The 24,171-nt window shown below is 37.1% G+C and overlaps 1 protein-coding gene across 1 annotated transcript in view; it reads left to right on the forward strand.

Annotated features, from left to right (window-relative positions):
* Positions 1-24,171, forward strand: part of LRPPRC (leucine rich pentatricopeptide repeat containing) — a 113,187-nt gene that overhangs the window by 10,158 nt on the left and 78,858 nt on the right. The window contains exons 2-3 of the mRNA XM_036925620.2: positions 11,648-11,847; positions 12,934-13,056. Coding sequence (XP_036781515.2) covers positions 11,648-11,847; positions 12,934-13,056 — 323 coding nt within the window. The remainder of the gene's footprint in view (positions 1-11,647; positions 11,848-12,933; positions 13,057-24,171) is intronic.

Raw genomic sequence — 24,171 nt, forward strand, 5'->3', positions numbered from 1 at the left:
GGGGAAATAGACTGCAATGCATTCATTCTAGGAGACTTCAACACACCACTGATCCCAAAGGATAGATCCACTGGGCAGAAAATAAGTAAGGACACTGAAGCACTGAACAACACAGTAGAGCAGATGGACCTAATAGACATCTATAGAACTCTACATCCAAACGCAACAGGATACACATTCTTCTCAAGTGCACATGGAACATTCTCCAGAATAGACCACATACTAGGCCACAAAAATAGCCTCAGAAAATTCCAAAAGATTGAAATCCTACCAACCAACTTTTCAGACCACAAAGGCATAAAACTAGAAATAAACTGTACAAAGAAAGCAAAGAGGCTCACAAACACATGGAGGCTTAACAACACGCTCCTAAATAATCAATGGATCAATGACCAAATCAAAATGGAGATCCAGCAATATATGGAAACAAATGACAACAACACTAAGCCCCAACTTCTGTGGGACACAGCAAAAGCAGTCTTAAGAGGAAAGTATATAGCAATACAAGCATATTTAAAAAAGGAAGAACAATCCCAAATGAATGGTCTAATGTCACAATTATCGAAATTGGAAAAAGAAGAACAAATGAGGCCTACGTCCAGCAGAAGTAGGGACATAATAAAGATCAGAGAAGAAATAAATAAAATTGAGAAGAATAAAACAATAGCAAAAATCAATGAAACCAAGAGCTGATTCTTCGAGAAAATAAACAAAATAGATAAGCCTCTAGCCAGACTTATTAAGAGGAAAAGAGAGTCAACACAAATCAACAGAATCAGAAACGAGAAAGGAAAAATCATGACGGACCCCACAGAAATACAAAGAATTATTAGAGAGTACTATGAAAACCTATATGCTAACAAGCTGGGAAACCTAGGAGAAATGGACAACTTCCTAGAAAAATACAACCTTCCAAGACTGACCCAGAAAGAAACAGAAAATCTAAACAGACCAATTACCAGCAACGAAATTGAAGCAGTAATCAAAAAACTACCAAAGAACAAAACCCCCGGGCCAGATGGATTTACCTCAGAATTTTATCAGACATACAGGGAAGACATAATACCCATTCTCCTTAAAGTTTTCCAAAAAAACGAGGAGGAGGGGATACTCCCAAACTCATTCTATGAAGCTAACATCACCCTAATACCAAAACCAGGCAAAGACCCCACCAAAAAAGAAAACTACAGACCAATATCCCTGATGAACGTAGATGCAAAATTACTCAACGAAATATTAGCAAACCAAATTCAAAAATACATCAAAAGGATCATACACCATGACCAAGTGGGATTCATCCCAGGGATGCAAGGATGGTACAGCATTCGAAAGTCCATCAACATCATCCACCACAACAACAGAAAGAAAGACAAAAACCACATGATCATCTCCATAGATGCCGAAAAAGCATTTGACAAAGTTCAAATTCCATTCATGATAAAAACTCTCAGCAAAATGGGAATAGAGGGCAAGTACCTCAACATAATAAAGGCCATCTATGATAAACCCACAGCCAACATTATATTGAACAGCAAGAAGCTGAAAGCATTTCCTCTGAGATCGGGAACCAGACAGGGATGCCCACTCTCCCCACTGTTATTTAACATAGTACTGGAGGTCCTAGCCACGGCAATCAGACAAAACAAAGAAATGCAAGGAATCCAGATTGGTAAAGAAGAAGTTAAACTGTCACTATTTGCAGATGACATGATACTGTACATAAAAAACCCTAAAGACTCCACCCCAAAACTACTAGAACTGATATCGGAATACAGCAAAGTTGCAGGATACAAAATCAACACACAGAAATCTGTGGCTTTCCTATACACTTAACAATGAACCAACAGAAAGAGAAATCAGGAAAACAACTCCATTCACAATTGCATCAAAAATAATAAAATACTTAGGAATAAACCTAACCAAAGAAATGAAAGACTTATACTCTGAAAACTACAAGTCACTCTTAAGAGAAATTAAAGGGGACACTAACAGATGGAAACTCATCCCGTCCTCGTGGCTAGGAAGAAATAATATCGTCAAAATGGCCATCCTGCCCAAAGCAATATACAGATTTGATGCAATCCCTATGAAACTACCAGCAACATTCTTCAATGAACTGGAACAAATAATTCAAAAATTCATATGGAAACACCAAAGACCCCGAATAGCCAAAGCAATCCTGAGAAAGAAGAATAAAGTAGGGGGGATCTCACTCCCCAACTTCAAGCTCTACTATAAAGCCATAGTAATCAAGACAATTTGGTACTGGCACAAGAACAGAGCCACAGACCAATGGAACAGACTAGAGAATCCAGACATTAACCCAGACATATATGGTCAATTAATATTGGATAAAGGAGCCATGGACATACAATGGCAAAATGACAGTCTCTTCAACAGATGGAGCTGGCAAAACTGGACAGCTACATGTAGGAGAATGAAACTGGACCATTGTCTAACCCCATACACAAAAGTAAACTCAAAATGGATCAAAGACCTGAATGTAAGTCATGAAACCATTAAACTCCTGGATAAAAACATAGGCAAAAGCCTCTTAGACATAAACATGAGTGACCTCTTCTTGAACATATCTCCCCGGGCAAGGAAAACAACAGCAAAAATGAACAAGTGGGACTATATTAAGCTGAAAAGCTTCTGTACAGCAAAAGACACCATCAATAAAACAAAAAGGAACCCTACAGTATGGGAGAATATATTTGAAAATGACAGATCCGATAGAGGCTTGACGTCCAGAATATATAAAGAGCTCACACGCCTCAACAAACAAAAAACAAATAACCCAATTAAAAAATGGGCAGAGGAACTGAACAGACAGTTCTCCAAAAAAGAAATACAGCTGGCCAACAGACACATGAAAAGATGCTCCACATCGCTAATTATCAGAGAAATGCAAATTAAAACTACAATGAGATATCACCTCACACCAGTAAGGATGGCTGCCATCCAAAAGACAAACAACAACAAATGTTGGCGAGGCTGTGGAGAAAGGGGAACCTTTCTACACTGCTGGTGGGAATGTAAATTAGTTCAACCACTGTGGAAAGCAGTATGGAGGTACATCAAAATGCTCAAAACAGACTTACCATTTGACCCAGGAATTGCACTCCTAGGAATTTACCCTAAGAATGCAGCAATCAAGTATGAGAAAGACCAATAAACCCCTATGTTTATTGCAGCACTATTTACAATAGCCAAGAATTGGAAGCAACCTAAATGTCCATCGATAGATGAATGGATAAAGAAGGTGTGGTACATATACACAATGGAATACTACTCAGCCATAAGAAAAGGGCACATCTTACCATTTGCAGCAACATGGATGGAGCTGGAGGGTATTATGCTCAGTGAAACAAGCCAAGCGTAGAAAGAGAAATACCAAGTGATTTCACTCATCTGTGGAGTATAAGAACAAAGGAAAAACTGAAGGAACAAAACAGCAGCGGAATCACAGAACTCAAGAATGGACTAACAGGTACCAAAGGGAAAGGGACTGGGGAGGATGGGTGGGTAGGGAGGGATAAGGGGAGGGGAGAAGAAGGGGGTTGTTAAGATTAGTATGCATGGTGGGGGTGGGAGAAAGGGGATGGCTGTACAACACAGAAAAGGCAAGTAGTGATTCTACAACATTTTGCTATGCTGATGGATAGTGACTGTAAGGGGTTTATAGCGGGGACCTTGTATAGGGGAGAGCCTAGTAAACATAATATTTCGTCATGTAAGTGTAGATTAATGATAACAAAAAAAAAAAAAAGCAGTTCCTGTGTGGTGACCTCCAGTGAGTTCTACACAATGTTATAAAGGGCATATAAAAGTGTAGGCAAAGGGTCTGTTTGTGTTTATACAGAGGATCAAAGCCTAATTTGGCTACCCCGAAAACAAACTAAGATACGATATGAAAAAGAACTTCCAACATCAGCACTCTCTGGAAGACTCATGCCAGAAGATGATCATCAATAAACCCATCAAAGATCCACGCACTGCTACAGGTGTAGATGCACTCATCCCACAAGTTCCTGGACTTGCCATAAGAATGAAGAAGGAGATACTAAGCTGGCCTGTGCATACAGTTAAACAAGAAATTTGACTGGATCTATACTGTTGGAACTCAACCAAGAATTAGCAGAAGTGCAAATTGTAGCGCTCCAAAATCTTACAACTACACACTATTTACTGTTAAAAGAACATATGGCATGTGAACAGTCCCCAGGAATGGGTTGTTTTAATTTGTCTGATGTCTCTCAGACTGTTCAAGTTCAGTTGGACAATATCCACCATATCATAGTTAAGTTTTCACAAATGCCTAAGGTGCCTAACTGGTTTTCTTGGTTTCACTGGAGATGGCTGGTAATTACAGGTATGCTTTGGTTATGTAACCATACTCCTATTATGTTAATGTGTGTGTGTAATTTAATTAGTAGTTTAAAACCTATACATGTTGAAGTTACTCTACAAGAAGATATGTCAAAGAAATAATCAATCTTCCCATGTTTTCTTCCGCCTGCTACTTCTATAGCTTTTCTTCTTCCTTCCTAATTACAACCCTTATATAGAATTCATGCCTCATACCAAATTTACCGAGTATCATAATTCTTCCAAGTGGTAAAGATACCTCAAGACAAATGCTTGGCATAGAAGCCACAGGGCATAAATATGCAAAGAAGTAGAAAGCTAACCTTTTCAAACAATAAGGCTTCTCTCTCACTTACCAACTTTACATTTCCCTGTATGACCCCGGAAGATGACTGGTTAGCCAGAGATGGGTAAAATTCTTCAAGGGAGGAACAACCTAAGACAGGCACAGTCGCAGGGGGGCCATCAGGTGAGAAATTGGGGATCAACAGAGGTGAGGCTTAGAACCTCACCCCCCCTGTTTTAAGAGAAATCTTCTCCATCCGTGCATGTTTTATTGCCCTTGTCTAGCTTGGATGAACACATAGTCTACAGGCACACACCTGATCATCTACATTTGCTTTCTTACAACACTAAACTATGTTTTCTACCTTTATCTTGTATCTATCTACCACTTCAGCATTTTATTAAAAATAATAATAATAAAGAGAGAAATGTGGTATCCACATATAAATCAAGTATAAAAATCAAAAGAGTATTCATATTTGAACTGATTGTTTACAGTTCATAATGCATGAGCAAAACCAAAAGTTTCTGTGATGACTGCCCTTGTACTGTTCACCATGTAACTTATTCACTATGTAAGAATTTGTTCTCCAAGTAAGAACTTGTTCGTTATGCTTCAGAGGATTAGAGACTGACGAAAATTAGGCTTGGGGTGGACTAATGATTGTGCATTGAGCATTGACTCCCCTATGCAGAATTTTATTGTTGTTAGCAACCATTTGATCAGTTAATATGAGAGATGCCCTCACACACACACACAAAAAATACACACTTCCAATTGTAAAATAAATAAGTAACCGGGATGTAATGTATAGCATAAAGAATATAGTCAAAATATTGTAACAACTTGGTATGGTGATAGCTGGTACCTAGAATTATCAGGTATATAAATGTTGAATCACTGTGTTGTATACCTGAAATAAATGTAGTGTAATACTGTGTGTCAACTACCCTTCAATAAAAAATAATTATATAAAAAAAAAAAACAACAACCGTATCAACAGGCTAAAGAAAACTCATGTGGAATAGTTAAAATAAAAGTTTGGTGAGCACGTGCATGAGAGGTAAGTGTGAGATCCTGTTGCCTGCAGAATGGTCCAACAAAATAAGCTGAATAACTTATGGAAAGCAGTTCTTTGTTTAATAAGAGTCATAAAATTCAAATCCCTTACTGATCACCTGGTTGGAGGCTTTCAATTTTTTAGTCTTGCCTTACGTAGCTTTAATTTTTACCACTTTCCGGTGTGAATCCTACCCCCCACCTGCATTGGAGGCAGATTAGTTTCCTTGATGCCCTTCCTCCATGTTGAGCTCATTTCAGAATGATAATACCCAAGTAGAGATACTGGCCCTGTCATCAGCTAGGTTTTACTGTGATTTGAGCAAGTTGCTTCCGTTTTCTTACCTGTAAACGTGAGGATTATAGTCGTGTTTTTCTGTTACCTAGCATGTAGTATTAGATGGGTGATAAACATTAACTACTGATTATACCTACTTTTGATCTTGATCCTCCTTTCTTAACTCTTATAGTGATGCTCCAGAATGATGCTAAAACAACTCCAAAAAGTGATGCCTAATGGACTCATAATAGCAGGGAAGAAGAGAATAGGAAAGGAAGAGCTTTAAGAATGTGTGTGATTAGTTTGGTGTACATTTGAAGTTAAAAAGGAGTTAATGTGACTGGAATAAAAAGTTTACTTAAAAAAAAAAAACTGGTGAGACTATCCAAAACATACAAAGAACTCTGAAAATTTGACAGAAAACTTTTATTTTTATTTATTTATTTTTTGGTATCATTAATATACACTTACATGAACAACATTGTAGTTACTAGATTCCCCCCATTATCAAGTCCCCACCACATACCCCATTACAGTTGGTGTCCATCAGCATAGTAAGATGCTATAAAATCACTACTTGTCTTCCTGTGCTATACTGCCTTCCCCATGCCCCCACCCTACAATATGTGTGCTAATCATAATGCCACTTTTTCCCTTTATCCCTCCCTTCCCACGCATCCTCCCCAGTCCCTTTTCCTTTGGTAACTGTTAGTCCATTCTTGGGTTCTGTGAGTCTGCTGCTGTTTTGTTCCTTCAGTTTTTTCTTTGTTCTTATACTCCACAGATGAGTGAAATCATTTGGTACTTGTCTTTCTCTACCTGGCTTATTTCACTGAGCATAATACCCTCTAGCTCCATCCATGTTGTTGCAAATGGTAGGATTTGCTTTCTTCTTATGGCTGAATAATATTCCATTGTGTATATGTACCACATCTTCTTTATCCATTCATCTACTGATGGACACTTAGGTTGCTTCCATTTCTTGGCTATTGTAAATAGTGCTGTGATAAACATAGGGGTGCATATGTCTTTTTCAAACTGGGCTCCTGCATTCTTAGGGTAAATTCCTAGGAGTGGAATTCCTGGGTCAAATGGTATTCCTATTTTGAGTTTTTTGAGGAACCTCCGTACTGCTTTACACAATGGTTAAAATAATTTACATTCCCACCAGCAGTGTAGGAGGGTTCCCCTTTCTCCACATCCTCGCCAGCATTTGTTGTTTGTCTTTTGGATGTTGGCCATCCTAACTGGTGTGAGGTGCTATCTCATTGTGGTTTCAATTTGCATTTCTATGATGATTAGTGATGTGGAGCATCTTTTCATGTGCCTGTTGGCCATCTGAATTTCTTCTTTGGAGAACTGTCTGTTCAGCTCCTCTGCCCATTTTTTAATTGGGTTTTTTGCTTTTTGTTTGTTGAGGTGCATGAGCTTTTTGTGTATTTTGGATGTCAACCCATTATTGGATATGTCCTTTATCAATATATTCTCCCATACTGTAGGATGCCTTTTTGTTCTACTGATTGTGTCCTTTGCTGTACAGAAGCTTTTTAGTTTGATATAGTCCCACTTGTTCATTTTTGCTTTTGTTTCCCTTGCCTATGGAGACATGTTCATGAAGAAGTTGCTCATGTTTATATTCAAGAGAGTTTTGCCTCTATTTTCTTCTATTCTTCTAATAGTTTTATGGTTTCACGACTTACATTCAAGTCTTTGATCCATTTCGAGTTTACTTTTGTGTATGGAGTTAGACAGTAATCCAGTTTCATTCTCTTGCATGTGGCTGTCCAGTTTTGCCAACACCAGCTGTTGAAGAGGCTCTCATGTATCCATGGCTCTTTTATCATATATTAATTGACCATATATGCTTGGGTTAATATCTGGACTCTGTATTCTGTTCCACTGGTCTATGGGTCTGTTCTTGTGCAAGTACCAAATTGATTGTTGTGGCTTTGTAGTAGAGCTTGAAGTTGGGAAGCGGGATCCCCCAGTGAGAAAATTTAATGACCCGGTTGAAAAATGGTATGACAATCTGAATAGATTGTTCACCAAGGAAAATGTACAGAAGGCAGTAAGCATACGAAAAGATGCTCAAGGCCAGATGTTGTTAGGGAATTGCAAATTAAACAATAATTAGATACCACTACACACTGTTTAGAATGGCTAAAACCCAAAATACGTGTGGGAGCAAATGCACATGATGATTGTCATTCATTGCTGATAGGAGTACAGAATGGCATTGTCATTTTGGAAGATAGTTTGGCAGTTTCTTACAAAGCTAAGTAAACATATGAGCTTACCATTTGATCCAGCAATCATACTCCGAGATAATTTATCCACGGGAGTTGAAAACTTACACCCACACAAAAACCTTCACACTAGTGTTACAGGAGCTTTATTCATAATTGCCCCCAAATTGGAAGCAATTATTTTTTTGTGTCCTTCATAGGTGAACAGGTAAACAAATTATAGTATATACATACAATGGAATATTGATTCAGCACTAAAAATAAATGAGCTATCAACGTGAAAAGATATGTAAGAACCATAAATGTATATTGCTAGGTGAAAGACACCAGTCTGAAAAGGCTACATACATAATGTATGATTCAACTATATAACATTCAGGAAAAGGCAAAACTAGAAACAAAGTGAAAGTGGTTACCAAGCCTTTAAGAGGAGAGGGAAGGGATGAAAAGGTAGAGTACAATTTTGGGGGCAGTGAAACAAACTATTCTGAAGGTACGCTAAAGGATGTATTTGTCAAAACCTGTGGATATGTACACACAGTGAGCCCTGTTATTAGCTATAGATTTTAGTTAATAATGTATTAACCTAATTCATCATTTATAACAAATGTTCCACACTAATACGAGAAGTTAAAAGGGGAAATTGTGTGTGAACGGAGAAGAGAGTATTTGGGAACTCAGTACTTTCTGAACTTAAGTATGCATTGAATACCTCAAATGCCTTGTAAAAAGTAAGTATTAATTAGGAAAGGGTACAGAATTGAAAGGGGAGCCCCATGGAAGCCTACTTACAATAATCTAGTCCCTGTTCCTTTTTGAAATGTGGATGCTTAACTATAAAATTGTTATTTTTTTGTGCTAGAGTCCAAATAAAAACCACCACCACCAATTAAAAAAAAATGCACTGAGAAAAATAACTTAAATTTTAGATATTGCAAGAGGAAATTCATGGTTAACCTGTTAGTGGTGAGTGTCATAGTCTCAGGAGGGAATCAAAATGTAAAGGAGCTGTTTATAACACTTTGATGAGGTGATAAAATAATTTTCCCTTCTGTGGTTACATCAGTTTTGGTCATCAGAATTTGGAGGCAGGGGATTCCCACTTGGGTAAGCCTGAGGGGTAGACACCTACCTTGGATGGATCCACCCCTTCCTTGGGCTTGTTGTTTTCTTTCCTGCATAACTCTTGTTCCAGGTCATGAAATTTCTTGTCTCCTTCAGGGGTATTCAAGTGAATTTTAAAGTAAATTATGGGCCAAATTATAAATGTAGAAATTGCTTAATTCCTTTTAAGAGTGAAGTATTCTTTGGTCAAATATGTAACCCTTCCTCCACCCCAGTTTATTTTGTAGTAGATTCATATTTCAGCTTAAGTAATTAAAGCCAAGAATACTTACATTAAGGAGACTTGGCTGTATTAAGGGTTATTTGTGAGAAAAAATTAGCTTAATAGCACAGAGTGATGTGAGTTTATTAATATCTCTTCTGCCTGAATTTTGTGTTTAATCTTAGATTTGAAAACTGCATTTTCACAAAGGTTTTATTTTTGTGCTTTTTCACAGTTTATCAGATTTGGGTTGTGTACAAAAATTTGGCAAATCTGCTTCACTACAATTTTGAAATCTCTGTATTAATCCTCTTTCATTGTTGATTAATATTGTGCACTCACCTGAACTTGTTCTGAGTGATAGAGAATAATGTTATTTGGTATTTGCCTAACAGGACATAGTTTAGTAATAGCTGATCCAGTAGCCAATAAGTAGTCAGAGAAAACCTTTGAAAATGAGAGGTAAGTATATGTAGGGGTATATCTTCTATGGTTTGTAGGTGATAATCTAACATTTAATTAATTCAATACATGTAACAAACTTTAATTAGCCACCTACAATGTGCTGAAAATTAGGTTTACAAAGATAAGACTTTGTCTTAGGTAGTTAGTATCCTGATTTTTTCCATTATTTTCCAACCTACTTGTTTATGTAGGTGGAATCATTGATGGCCTGAGTGGTTGTGATTTGTCCCACATCACAGTATAGAATTTCTAGTCTAGTATCATTTATTACCTGTGTTTTATATAACTTTGTGGTGAAAATTCTGGTTAGTTTTCTTTAATGTACTATCACATGCTTAATCATTGAATTTGTAACTGGTTTTCCAGGTTAGCATAGAATAGGAAACTAATAGTTTTATTTTGAAACTCACTACTATATGTAAATACTTATTTTGGTAATTTTGGTAATTTGGTAATTGTGCACATGCAAGAAAAATGTGATTATTATTCCAAAGGCATTCCTGAATTAAGTAGAGTATTTTTACATTATACATAATTATTACATACTTAAAATATGTAATTTGGTTATTCATATTGGCTGCTATAGGAAAGTTTAAGATATTTTGGAGTAAATATATACATTTCTGCTATTTAGAAATTTTGTATATTAATAGCAATGCTTGAATGTAGAGGAGGTTAAGTTCAATTAGAAGATTCACACACAAAGATTATGCATAAGTCTGTTATTTGTAAATTAGGTTCAGCCAGTATTTCTATAGTATGGAATATCTCTGAGTTCATATTTTAGATCATTTGGCTTGCATGTTAAACTCTATTATTAAAATATTGAATGGTTTAAAGGTTGTTTTGAGCTTCATGAACACACATATACTAGTCTGACTTTATCTGATTTATAAACATTTTTTTCCTTTTGACTTCCTGAGAAATAATGGTTTATCACCAGAAATCTAGTTTTATGTTTAATGGTTGCAGTTGTTAAAATAGAAAAATATACAACTGTCATTTGACAGATGGAAAGCAGATATGAACCAAGAGCCGAAACATCACTATAAAATAAAATTGTCTTAAATTTCTTTAGATTGGAAATTATTTTTTCCTGAATGATTCTTTTAAAAACTGCATATTTTTAACTTGGACATTGGTCTTCTTTTAAATTCATAATATGCTTACACTTAGAAAACATTTGAAGGTAGTTATTAGAATTTTAGGCATATTTTAGGTCTCATGTCTCATTTGTAGAGGTGAGAAGAGCTTTGTAGCATAAACTGCTCATTTTCCTTCATTAACCTGGTTTTGGTTAAGGGAGAAAAAAACACTTAAGACACCCCATATTATTGTCTTAGTTTGAAATATTCCATGTGGAAGTAATATACTGTCAAACAGTTGTTCAAGAAATTTACTTTGCATACAATTTGTATATATGCATGTGATTTTACTGAAGGCAAAAGTCAAGATTCTTTCCTACCAGTTTACACTGCTCTGAGTACTTCTGCTATTGCTTTAGAATTTAGGTATTTAGTTACTAATTTAAAAGACTGTGTAAGTTTTGCTCAAAAAGGTTGACCTATATAGGTAGCTGTTGATTTAATTACTAATTGTGTTTCATTTTATAGAGGACTACTGAGCCACGCCAGGCCATATGCTGTTGCTGTTAGAAAAAAAAATTATCTTCAAGAGGAGCCTGCTTCTTCTCAAAGAGTGAGTGTCAGTGACTTTGACTGGGCTCTAATGAGACTAGAGAATTCTGTCCGAAGAACTGGCCGCATCCCAGAGACGCTTCTGCAAAAAGTCTTTGAGAATACCTGCCACTCAGGTACTTTACAATTTTCTGTACAAAATGTTGAACTTCTTTATAAGTACTTGTTTGGGGGTGAGCTCATCATAGAGTGCATTATTTGATACTCGTAATTTTGTTTGTTATTTCTTTTGATCATCAAGATTGTGATCTTTCTGTGTTAACCACTCATCAGGGCAAAGTTTCCAGTAACTAAAATATTTTGTTTTAGATATTTATTTCAAAGTCAGTAAATTAAAAAAAAAACTCACATGTAAGCACATACAGAGTTTTTGTATGTTGTTTCAGAGCATTCACCAGCTTCCTGAAGCCTATCTGTGGATTTCAGTCACATTAAGAAGCTGTAGAATCTAATGATGAGAGATAACAAAGAAGTAGCAGTTACACTTGTATACATATAAAGTTTGTTTTATCATTTTCTCTCAATTATGAGTTGTACAACTATCATCACAATCAATTTAAGAATATTTTTATCACCTCAAAAGGAAACCTCCATACCACTAACCATCAGTCCCTAACCCCCCCATGCCTTCCAGCCCTGGGCAACCACTAGTGTACTTTCTGTCCTTGTGGATTTGCTTTTATTCTAGATACTTTATATAAATGGAATCATACAATAAGTGATTTATTTTGTTTTAAAGTTGGCTTTTGGGGACATCTAAATGAAGGTCATGGATAAAGGGAGAAGGAAGTTTATATTATTTTATGTCTGAATATAAACCTAAATTTGATACTAATGGGTTTTAATTTTACTGCTTTGTACTATTTTCATAAGATACTGAGATACTTAGCCTTTGAATTGGCAATAAGCACTGCTTTATAAATTAGGTTCTTTGTATTTTTATGTTCTGTGGAGTCTTGCAGATTATACAGGTTGATGACCTTAAGAAAGCAGACTAGTTTTAAAAACATAACTTTTAGTAATATTTTAAATGATACTTGTAGATTAGGATAGCATTTTTTCAGTTTATGGGTACTCTCTTAATATTATCTTTAGTGAGGTAGTAAATTTTTGAATATTTATAAATTTCAGTTTAAGTGTTTGTATTTATCTGTATGATACTGGTACTGTGTTAAACATTGTCAATTAACCTTTTTCCTTAGGTAACCCAGGAAGTAATCAAGCATTGCTTCTGCTGCGCAGTTGTGGTTCTCTCTTGCCTGAACTAAAGCTCTCAGATAGAACAGAATTAGCTCATAGGATATGGAGCAAACTTCAGAAATTGGGTATGATTATTTAAATATATAAAGGGTTTATATATAAAAGATGTAATTTTTTTAGCAAAAAAACTTCTTTACTTAAATGTTACAGTTCAATTTTATGGAAAGGGTACTTGATTCATAGTTTTTTTTGATAATATCATTTATTTGATGAGTTACAGTGACATCTAGGGGCATTAAGAATGAAATAATTATAATAAGTATTACTTTTTTGATAGAAAGAAAGGAACAAAACAAAAAGTCTTTTGGTCTGTCAAAATTATAAATGCATATACCATTTGACAAGTAGTTCCACTTCTGAGAATTTAGATGCAGATATGCTCACATGTGCAAAAAGATATTCTTCATTGTAGCTTGTTTGTAATAGTAAGAAATTGGAACCAACTCTGTTGTCCCTGTGTAGAGGATTGGTTAGATAAATTATAAAGTCTTCATAAAATGGAATACTGTGCAACTATTAAAAAATGAAAGGAGTTCTTTATATACTAATGTGGGGTACTCTCCAAAATATAAATAAAAATTAAGGTGCAGAACATCATGTATAGTATGCTCCTATTTTGAAGAAAAATGTTTATAAGTGTATATGTACACAATAGTAAAATATTTCCAGAAGGATGAAAAACACTAGATAAAATTTTTACCCTGTATTTTTTATACTTTAAAATTTTTAAACTGTGAGCATAGTATCTATTTAAAAAATTAAGTAATTTAAAAGACCATTTGATAAAATACAGTGTTCATTTCTGATTTTAGAAAACCTTAACAAAGAATAGAAGGATGCTTCTTTAACATGTTAAGATCTAAATCCAACAACTAATGTTCAGATATATTGGCAAGGAAGTAATATGTGAAATAATTCTAGGATTTACTATTTTTTAGGTAATGTGCTTGTTTACCTGTAAAATTCCAGAAAATCAACTTACAATAAAGCTTTTGGGAATATTAAATGTTTAAGAATCCATAATTTTACCTAGTTAGAAAGTAAAGTGGATAAAGGGATCCAAGTATAGTCACAAATATGTAAAATATCTAGGAATGTCCTTTAAGAAATGTACTGCACCTATATGAAAACAACTATGGAATAAAGATGGAGCCGCACCTCGGTTTTAAGTTCATCTGTAATTTGATTCTAAGTTCATTTTTTTAAAGTTTAAAAACATAAAAATAAATCTTGGATTGCAGAGTGGAAAAGGGTTTTCTAGTGGACAAGCAGCAGAGAAGTGAACGTAAGAACTGACTGCATAAAAACTATGAAGATTTCTGTATTCTCAGTCACATAATTTTAAAAAGAATGTTGAATTTCTGTTGAATTTAAGAAGGTAGTTGCAAAAAAGGTTATATTCTAACATAGAACAGCCCTTAGCAGTCATAACAGTACCTCAATAGAAAGATAGACATGTATTACTTTCTAATTAAAATTATTCAAAAACATGTCTTTTCCTCTACTATATCCTTTTGTGAGAGTGGAAGCCATAACTTCTTTTCCTCTTTTGCCAGTAGCATGATGCTTTGTACATATTACACTTGATAATACTTCTTGAATTAATAGTGCCAGAAGCCTGGTAGATTGCCAGTGTGATACTTGTTCAAAGATTTGCAAAGCTGTAAGATATTTTAGCTTAGACAACATGTCCAAAGTTACAGTATGAGCTATTGACAGGTCTGAGACTGGAAATGAGATATCCAGACTGCAGGGCATTCTGGAGGAAGCATTGGAAATGATAGAATCTCATTACAGTGTAGCTGTATACTAAATTTAAAAACATAGAATTCTGCCATATTTCTTTGGCCACAACACAATAATATATAACTTTGAGTTTTTAACTTAAATTTTAGACAGATGTAGATTTTAATTCATATTATAAAAGATACAATATATAGCTTTAAAAAATTCTTTATTTTTCAAAAAGTGACATGAAATAAATGACATAATAGTAAGTATGGGCAACACCCAAAAAGCAAATGACCCTATTAAAAAATGAGCACAGGGGCAGAGCCAAGATGGCGGCATGAGTAGGACAGTGGGAATCTCCTCCCAAAAACATATATTTTTGAAAATACAACAATTACAACTAATCCTAAAAGAGAGACCAGAAGACACAGGAAAACAGCCAGACTACATCCACACGTGCAAGAGCCCAGCGCCTGGTGAAAGGGGTAAAATACAAGCCCCGGCCTGGCAGGACCCGAGCTCCCCTCACCCCAGCTCCCAAAGGGAGGACAGGAGTCGGAGCGGGGAGGGAGAGGGAGCCCAGGACTGCTAAACACCCAGCCCTAGCCATCCGCACCAGAGCGCAGACACAGTGCATGCGTGGAGGGCTGGACACTAGGGAAACAGGGCAGCAAGACCTCTGAGCGAGTTCCGAAGCTGATGCCCCTGTGACAAAGAAAAGCAAGTGCTTTTTGAAAGTCTTAAAGGGACAGGGACGCAACAGCTGGACGCAAACAACACAGGTCACAGTCCAGCAGCTGGAAATTCCAGGGAAAACCGGGCGCACTAACCCCCTGGGCAACAGCTCTGAGACCCCTCACGGAGGTAAACAGCTGAACAGCCCCCCGTCCATTACCCCTCCGGGGCGCGGCGATAGCAGAGAAGCAGCCTAAGGCTGGCCACGCCCTCAGCAAGGGAGATTCCTCCATACCGGCTGGGCAAGACACAAAGACCCAGTGTACACGCAATTACCCAACAGAAGCCACTAGGGGTCGCAGTTGTCCCAGGAAAGAAAGGCCAGTAGCAAGTGGAAAGTTTGGCTCTCCCAGCTGACAGTCAATAGCGCCTATCAACATGAAAAGGCAAAAAAATTTGATCCAGACAAGACTAACCCAGACAGCTTCGGCATCTGCTACATCCTGAGAAGGAACCTGGGGAGATAGATTTAACCAGTCTTCCTGAAAAAGAATTCAAAACAAAAGTCATAACCATCCTGATGGACTTGCAGAGAAATATGCAAGAACTAAGGAAGGAGAATACAGAAATAAAAAAAGCTCTGGAAGGACTTCAAAACAGAATGGACGAGATGCAAGAGACCATTAATGGACTAGAAAACAGAGAACAGGAACACAGAGAAGCTGATGCAGAGAGAGATAAAAGGATCTTCACGAATGAAAGAATTCTAAGAGAGCTGAGTGACCAATCAAAACAGAACAATATCTGCATTATAGGGTACCGGAAGAAGAAGAGAGAGAAAAAGGGATAGAAAGTGTCTTTGAAGAAATAATTGCTGAAAACTTCCCCAAACTAGGGGAGGAAATGGCCTCTCAGACCACAGAGGTACACAGAATTTCCCTGACAAGGGATCCAAGGAGGGCAAAACCAAGACACATAATAATTAAAATGGCAAAGATCAAAGACAAGGACAAAGTATTAAAGGCAGCCAGAGAGGAAAAAAAAGGTCACCTACAAAGGAAAACCCATCAGGCTATCATCAGACTTCTCAACAGAAACCCTACAGGCCAGAAGAGAATGGCATGATATACTTAATGCAATGAAACAGAAGGGCCTCGAACCAAGACTACTGTATCCAGCATGATTATCATTTAAATATGAAGGAGGGAATAAACAATTCCCAGACAAGCAAAAGTTGAGGGAATTTGCTTCCCACAAACCACCTCTACAGGGCATCTTACAGGGACTGCTCTAGATGAGAGCACTCCTAAAAAGAGCACAGAACAAAACACCCAACATATGAAGAAGGGAGGAGGAGGAATAAGAAGGGAGAGAAGAAAAGAATCTCCAGACAGTGTATATAACAGCTCAATAAGCGAGCTAAGTTAGGCAGTAAGATACTAAAGAGGCTAACCTTGAACCTTTGGTATCCACAAATTTAAAGCCTGCAATGGCAATAAGTACATATCTTTCAATAGTCACCCTAAATGTAAATGGACTGAATGCACCAATCAAAAGACACAGAGTAATAGAATGGATAAAAATACAAGATCCATCCATATGCTGCTTACAAGAGACTCACCTCAAACCCAAAGACATGCACAGACTTAAAGTCAAGGGATGGAAGAAGATATTTCATGCAAACAACAGAGAGAAAAAAGCAGGTGTTGGAATACTAGTATCAGACAAAACAGACTTCAAAATAAAGAAAGTAACAAAAGATAAAGACGTACATTAAATAATGATAAAGGGCTCAGTCCAACAAGAGGATATAACCATTATAAATATATATGCACCCAATACAGGAGCACCAACATATCTGAAACAAATACTAACAGAACTAAAGGCGGAAATAGAATGCAATGCATTCATTCTGGGAGACTTCAACACACCACTCACTCCAAAGGACAGATCCACCAGACAGAAAATAAGTAAGGACACAGAGGCACTGAACAACACTCTAGAACAGATGGACCTAATAGACATCTACAAAACTCTACATCCAAAAGCAACAGGATACACATTCTTCTCAAGTGCACATGGAACATTCTCCAGAATAGACCACATACTAGGCCACAAAAAGAGCCTCAGTAAATTCCAAAAGATTGAAATCCTACCAACAAACTTTTCAGACCACAAAGGCATAAAACTAGAAATAAACTGTACAAAGAAAGCAAAAAGGCTCACAAACACATGGAGGCTTAACAACACGCTCCTGAATAATCGATGGATCAATGACCAAATCAAAATAGAGAACCAGCAATATGTGGAAACAAACGACAACAACAACACAAAGCCCCAACTACTGTGGGACACAGCAAAAACAGTCTTAAGAGGAAAGTATATAGCAATCCAGGCATATTTAAAGAAGGAAGAACAATCCCAAATGAATGGTCTAACGTCACAGTTATCGAAACTGGAAAAAGAAGAACAAATGAGGCCTACGGCCAGCAGAAGTAGGGACATAATAAAGATCAGAGAAGAAATAAATAAAATTGAGAAGAATAAAACAATAGCAAAAATCAATGAAACCAAGAGCTGATTCTTCGAGAAAATAAACAAAATAGATAAGCCTCTAGCCAGACTTATTAAGAGAAAAGAAAGTCAACACAAATCAACAGAATCAGAAATGAGAAAGGAAAAATCACAACGGACCCCACAGAAATACAAAGAATTATTAGAGAGTACTATGAAAACCTATATGCTAACAAGCTGGGAAACCTAGGAGAAATGGACAACTTCCTAGAAAAATACAACTTTCCAAGACTGACCCAGAAAGAAACAGAAAATCTAAACAGACCAATTACGAGCAACGAAATTGAAGCGGTAATCAAAAAACTACCAAAGAACAAAACCCCCGGGCCAGACGGATTTACCTCGGAATTTTACCAGACATACAGGGAAGACATAATACCCATTCTTAAACTTTTCCAAAAAACAGAAGAGGAAGGAATACTCCCAAACTCATTCTATGAAGCCAACATCACCCTAATACCAAAACCAGGCAAAGACCCCACCAAAAAAGAAAACTACAGACCAATATCCCTGATGAACGTAGATGCAAAAATACTCAACAAAATATTAGCAAACCAAATTCAAAAATACATCAAAAGGATCATACACCATGACCAAGTGGGATTCATCCCAGGGATGCAAAGATGGTACAACATTCGAAAGTCCATCAACATCATCCACCACATCAACAAAAAGAAAGACAAAAACCACATGATCATCTCCATAGAAGCTGAAAAAGCATTTGACAAAATTCAACATCCATTCATGATAAAAACTCTCAGCAAAATGGGAATAGAGGGCAAGTACCTCAACATAATAAAGGCCATATATGATAAACCCACAGCCAACATTATATTGAACAGCGAGAAGCTGAAAGCTTTTCCTCTGAGATTGGGAACCAGACAGGGATGCCCACTCTCCCCACTGTTATTTAACATAGTACTGGAGGTCCTAGCCACGACAATCAGACAAAACAAAGAAATACAAGGAACCCAGATTGGTAAAGAAGAAGTTAAACTGTCACTATTTGCAGATGACATGATACTGTACATAAAAAAACCCTAAAGACTCCACCCCAAAACTACTAGAACTGATATCGGAATACAGCAAAGTTGCAGGATACAAAATCAACACACAGAAATCTGTGGCTTTCCTATACACTAACAATGAACCAACAGAAAGAGAAATCAGGAAAACAACTCCATTCACAATTGCATCAAAAATAATAAAATACCTAGGAGTAAACCTAACCAAAGAAATGAAAGACTTATACTCTGAAAACTACAAGTCACTCTTAAGAGAAATTAAAGGGGACACTGACAGATGGAAACTCATCCTGTGCTCGTGGCTAGGAAGAATTAATATCGTCAAAATGGCCATCCTGCCCAAAGCAATATACAGATTTGATGCAATCCCTATGAAACTACCAGCAACGTTCTTCAATGAACTGGAACAAATAATTCAAAAATTCATATGGAAACACCAAAGACCCCGAATAGCCAAAGCAATCCTGAGAAAGAAGAATAAAGTAGGGGGGATCTCACTCCCCAACTTCAAGCTCTACTATAAAGCCATAGTAATCAAGACAATTTGGTACTGGCACAAGAACAGAGCCACAGACCAGTGGAACAGACTAGAGAATTCAGACATTAACCCAGACATATATGGTCAATTAATATTTGATAAAGGAGCCATGGACATACAATGGCGAAATGACAGTCTCTTCAACAGATGGTGCTGGCAAAACTGGACAGCCACATGTAGGAGAATGAAACTGGACCTTTGTCTAACCCCATACACAAAAGTAAACTCAAAATGGATCAAAGACCTGAATGTAAGTCATGAAACCATTAAACTCTTGGAAGAAAACATAGGCACAAACCTCTTAGACATAAACATGAGTGACTTCTTCATGAACGTATCTCCCCGGGCAAGGAAAACAACAGCAAAAATGAACAAGTGGGACTATATTAAGCTGAAAAGCTTCTGTACAGCAAAAGACACCATCAGTAGAACAAAAAGGAACCCTACAGTATGGGAGAATATATTTGAAAATGACACGTCCGATAAAGGCTTGACGTCCAGAATATATAAAGAGCTCACATGCCTCAACAAACAAAAAACAAATAACCCAATTAAAAAATGGGCAGAGGAACTGAACAGACATTTCTCCAAAAAAGAAATACAGATGGCCAACAGACACATGAAAAGATGCTCCACATCGCTAATTATCAGAGAAATGCAAATTAAAACTACAATGAGGTATCACCTCACACCAGTAAGGATGGCTGCCATCCAAAAGACAAACAACAACAAATGTTGGCGAGGCTGTGGAGAAAGGGGAACTCTCCTACACTGCTGGTGGGAATGTAAGTTAGTTCAACCATTGTGGAAAGCAGTATGGAGGTACATCAAAATGCTCAAAACAGACTTACCATTTGACCCAGGAATTGCACTCCTAGGAATTTACCCTAAGAATGCAGCAATCAAGTATGAGAAAGACCAATACACCCCTATGTTTATCGCAGCACTATTTACAATAGCCAAGAATTGGAAGCAACCTAAATGTCCATCGATAGATGAATGGATAAAGAAGGTGTGGTACATATACACAATGGAATACTACTCAGCCATAAGAAGAGGGCAAATCCTACCATTTGCAGCAACATGGATGGAGCTGGAGGGTGTTATGCTCAGTGAAACAAGCCAAGCGGAGAAAGAGAAATACCAAATGATTTCACTCATCTGTGGAATATAAGAACAAAGGAAAAACTGAAGGAACAAAACAGCAGCGGAATCACAGAACCCAAGAATGGTCTAACAGGTACCAAAGGGAAAGGGACTGGGGAGGATGGGTGGGTAGGGCGGGATAAAGTAGGGGGGAAGAAAAAGGGGGGTATTAAGATTAGCATGCATAGGGGGGGTGGGAGAAATTGGAGGGCTGTACAACACAGAGAAGACCAGTAGTGATTATACAACATTTTGCTATGCTGATGGACAGTGACTGTAAAGGGGTTTATAGGGGGGACCTGGTATAGGGGCGAGCCTAGTAAACATAATATTCTTCATGTAAGTGTAGATTAATGATAACGAAAAAAAAAAAAGAAAGAATAGGGGGATTACTCCCTGATAGGTTAAAACTAACTGTAAATCAATGATGAATGCATGTTTTAAATATCCTTAATTTTGATCACTTAATGGGTGTCAGATGATCGGCTATGGAGGTACATTTTTCTGATAATATTCCTTTCTCTTAAATAAAGAAAAAAAACAGTTCCTGTTTGGTGACCTCCAATGAGTTCTACACAATGGTATAAAGGGCATATAAAAGTGTGGGCAAAGGATCTGTTTGTGTTTATACAGAGGATCAAAGCCTAATTTGGCTACCCAGAAAATGAACTAAGATACGATATGAAGAAGAACTTCCAACATCAGCTCTCTCTGGAAGACTCATAGCAGAAGATGATCATCAAAAAACTTCAATAAAGATCCAGTTGCTGCTACCACTCTAGCTGCATTCATCCCACCGGTTCCTGGACTTGCCATGGGAATGAAGAAGGAGATATCTAAGCTGGCCTGTGCATACAGTAAAACAACAAATTTAACTGGATCTGTACTGTTGGAACTCAACCAAGAATTAGGAGAAGTGTAAGTTGTAGCGCTCCAAAATCTTACAACTACAGACTATCTACTGTTAAAAGAACATATGGCATGTGAACAGTTCCCAGGAATGGGTTGTTTTTGTCTGATTTCTCTCAGTCTGTTCAAGTACAGTTGGACAATATTCATCATATCATAGATAAATTTTCAAAATGCCTATTGTGCCTACCTGGTTTTCTTGGTTTCACTATAGATGGCTGGTAATTATAGATCTGCTTTGGTTATGTAACTGTGTTCCTATTACGTTAATGTGTGTGAGCAATTTAATTAGTAGTTTAAAACCTATACATGCTTAAGTTACTCTGCAAGAAGATATGTCAAAGAAATAATCAATCTTCCCATGTTTTCTTCCATCTGCTACTTCTATGGCTTTTCTTCTTCCTTCCTAATTACAACCCTTTAATAGAATTCGTGCCCCATATCGAATTTACTGAGTATCATAATTCTTCCAAGTGGTAAAGATACCTCAACTCAAATGCTGAACATAGAAGCCACAGGGCATAAATCTGCAAAGAAGTAAAAAGCTAACCTTTCAACAATATTGCTTCTCTCTCACTTACCAACTTTACATTTCCCTGTATGGCCTCGGAAGATGACTGGTTATCCAGAGACGGGTAAGATTCCTCAAGGGAGGAACAACCTAAGACAGGCACAGTCGCAGGGGGGCCATCAGGTGAGAAATTGGGGATCAACAGAGGTGAGGCTTAGAACCTCACCCCCCCTGTTTTGAGAGAAATCTTCTCCATCCGTGGATGTTTTAATGCCCTTGTCTAGCTTGGATGAACACATAGTCTACAGGCACACACCTGATCATCTACATTTGCTCTCTTACAACACTAAACTATGTTTTCTACCTTTATCTTGTATCTACCTACCACTTCAGCATTTTATTAAAAATAATAATAATAAAGAGAGAAATGTGGTATCCACATATAAATCAAGTATAAAAATCAAACGAATATTCATATTTGACCTGAATGTTTGTAGTTCATAATGCGTGATCAAAACCGAAAGTTTATGTGATGACTGCCCTTGTACTGTTCACCATGGAAGAACTTATTCACTATGTAAGAATTTGTTCACCATGTAAGAACTTGTTCATTATGCTTCAGGAGATTGGAGACTGACGAGAATTAGGCTTGGGGTGGATTAATGATTGTGCATTGAGCATTGACTCCCCTATACAGAATTTTGTTGTTAACAACCATTTGATCAATAAATATGAGAGATGCCTTCTCAAAAAAAAAAAAAAATGAGCACAGGATATGAACAAGACACTTCTCCAAAGAAGAAATTCAGATGGCGAACAGGCATATGAAAAGATGCTCCACATCGCTAATTATCAGGAAAATGCAAATTAAAACCACAATGAGATACCACCTCGTGCCTGTTAGGATGGCCAACATAGAAAAGACTAGGAATAACAAATGCTGACGAGGATACAGAGAAAGGGGAACCCTCCTCAACCATTGTGGAAAGCAATATGGAGGTTCCTCAAAAAACTAAAAATAGAAATACCATTTGGCCTGGGAATTCCACTCCTAGGAATTTACCCAATGAAAACAAGTTCTAAGAGTCAAAAAGACATATGCACCCCTATGTTTATCGCAGCACTATTTACAATAGCCAAGATATGGAAGCAACCAAAGTGTCCATCAGTAGATGAATGGTTAAAGAAGATGTGATACATATACACAGTGAAATACTATTCAGCCATAAGAAAGAAACAAATCCTACCATTTGCAACAACATGGATGGAGCTAGAGGGTGTTATGCTCAGTGAAATAAGTCAGCAGAGAAGACAAATACCAAATAATATCCCTCATTTGTGGAGTATAACGGTGAAGCAAAACTGAAGCAACAAAATAGCAGCAGACTCACAGACTCCAAGAAGGGACTAGGTGTTACCAAAGGGGAGGGTTGGGGGAAGGGTGGGTGGGGAGGGAGGGAGAAGGGGATTGTGGGGTATCATGATTGGTGCACATGGTGCGTGTGGGGTAACAGGGAAGATAGTGTAGCTCAAAGAAGATACATAGGGACTCTGTGGCATCTTAGTACACTGATGGACAGTGACTGCAATTGGGTATGGGGAAGGACTCGATAATAAGGGTGAATGTAATAACCACATTGTTTTTCTTGTGAAACCTTCATAAGCGTGTGTATCAATGATACCTTAATTAAAAAAATGGTAAGTATGGGGATAGAAATTTTACTAAAGTTCAACAAAACATTTTTCTCATCCGTTGAACTATGCCAGTATGGCAGAAATAAAGAAAGAAAACCTAGTAGAGTTATGTTGAACATTGCTCTTGACCAAAATCTTTATGAAAAGCCAGAGCAGATGTTAATTATCTAGGTTTAGAGCAGTATCCTTAGCTTCTCCAACAACCGGCATGAATGCCTTTACAAATTTATGGAATGTATTTTCCTTCAGCCTTACAGCTATAGCCAACCATTATTAGAGTTCAGCTTGAGTTGATTTTTTTTTTTTTTAGTTTTCAGACACTATAAAGGTAACGTTGCTGCATAACGATATTGCAGATGTTGAATTACACATGGTT

The sequence above is a fragment of the Manis pentadactyla genome, chromosome 2, assembly GCF_030020395.1.
Source record: "Manis pentadactyla isolate mManPen7 chromosome 2, mManPen7.hap1, whole genome shotgun sequence".
Lineage (NCBI taxonomy): Eukaryota > Metazoa > Chordata > Mammalia > Pholidota > Manidae > Manis > Manis pentadactyla.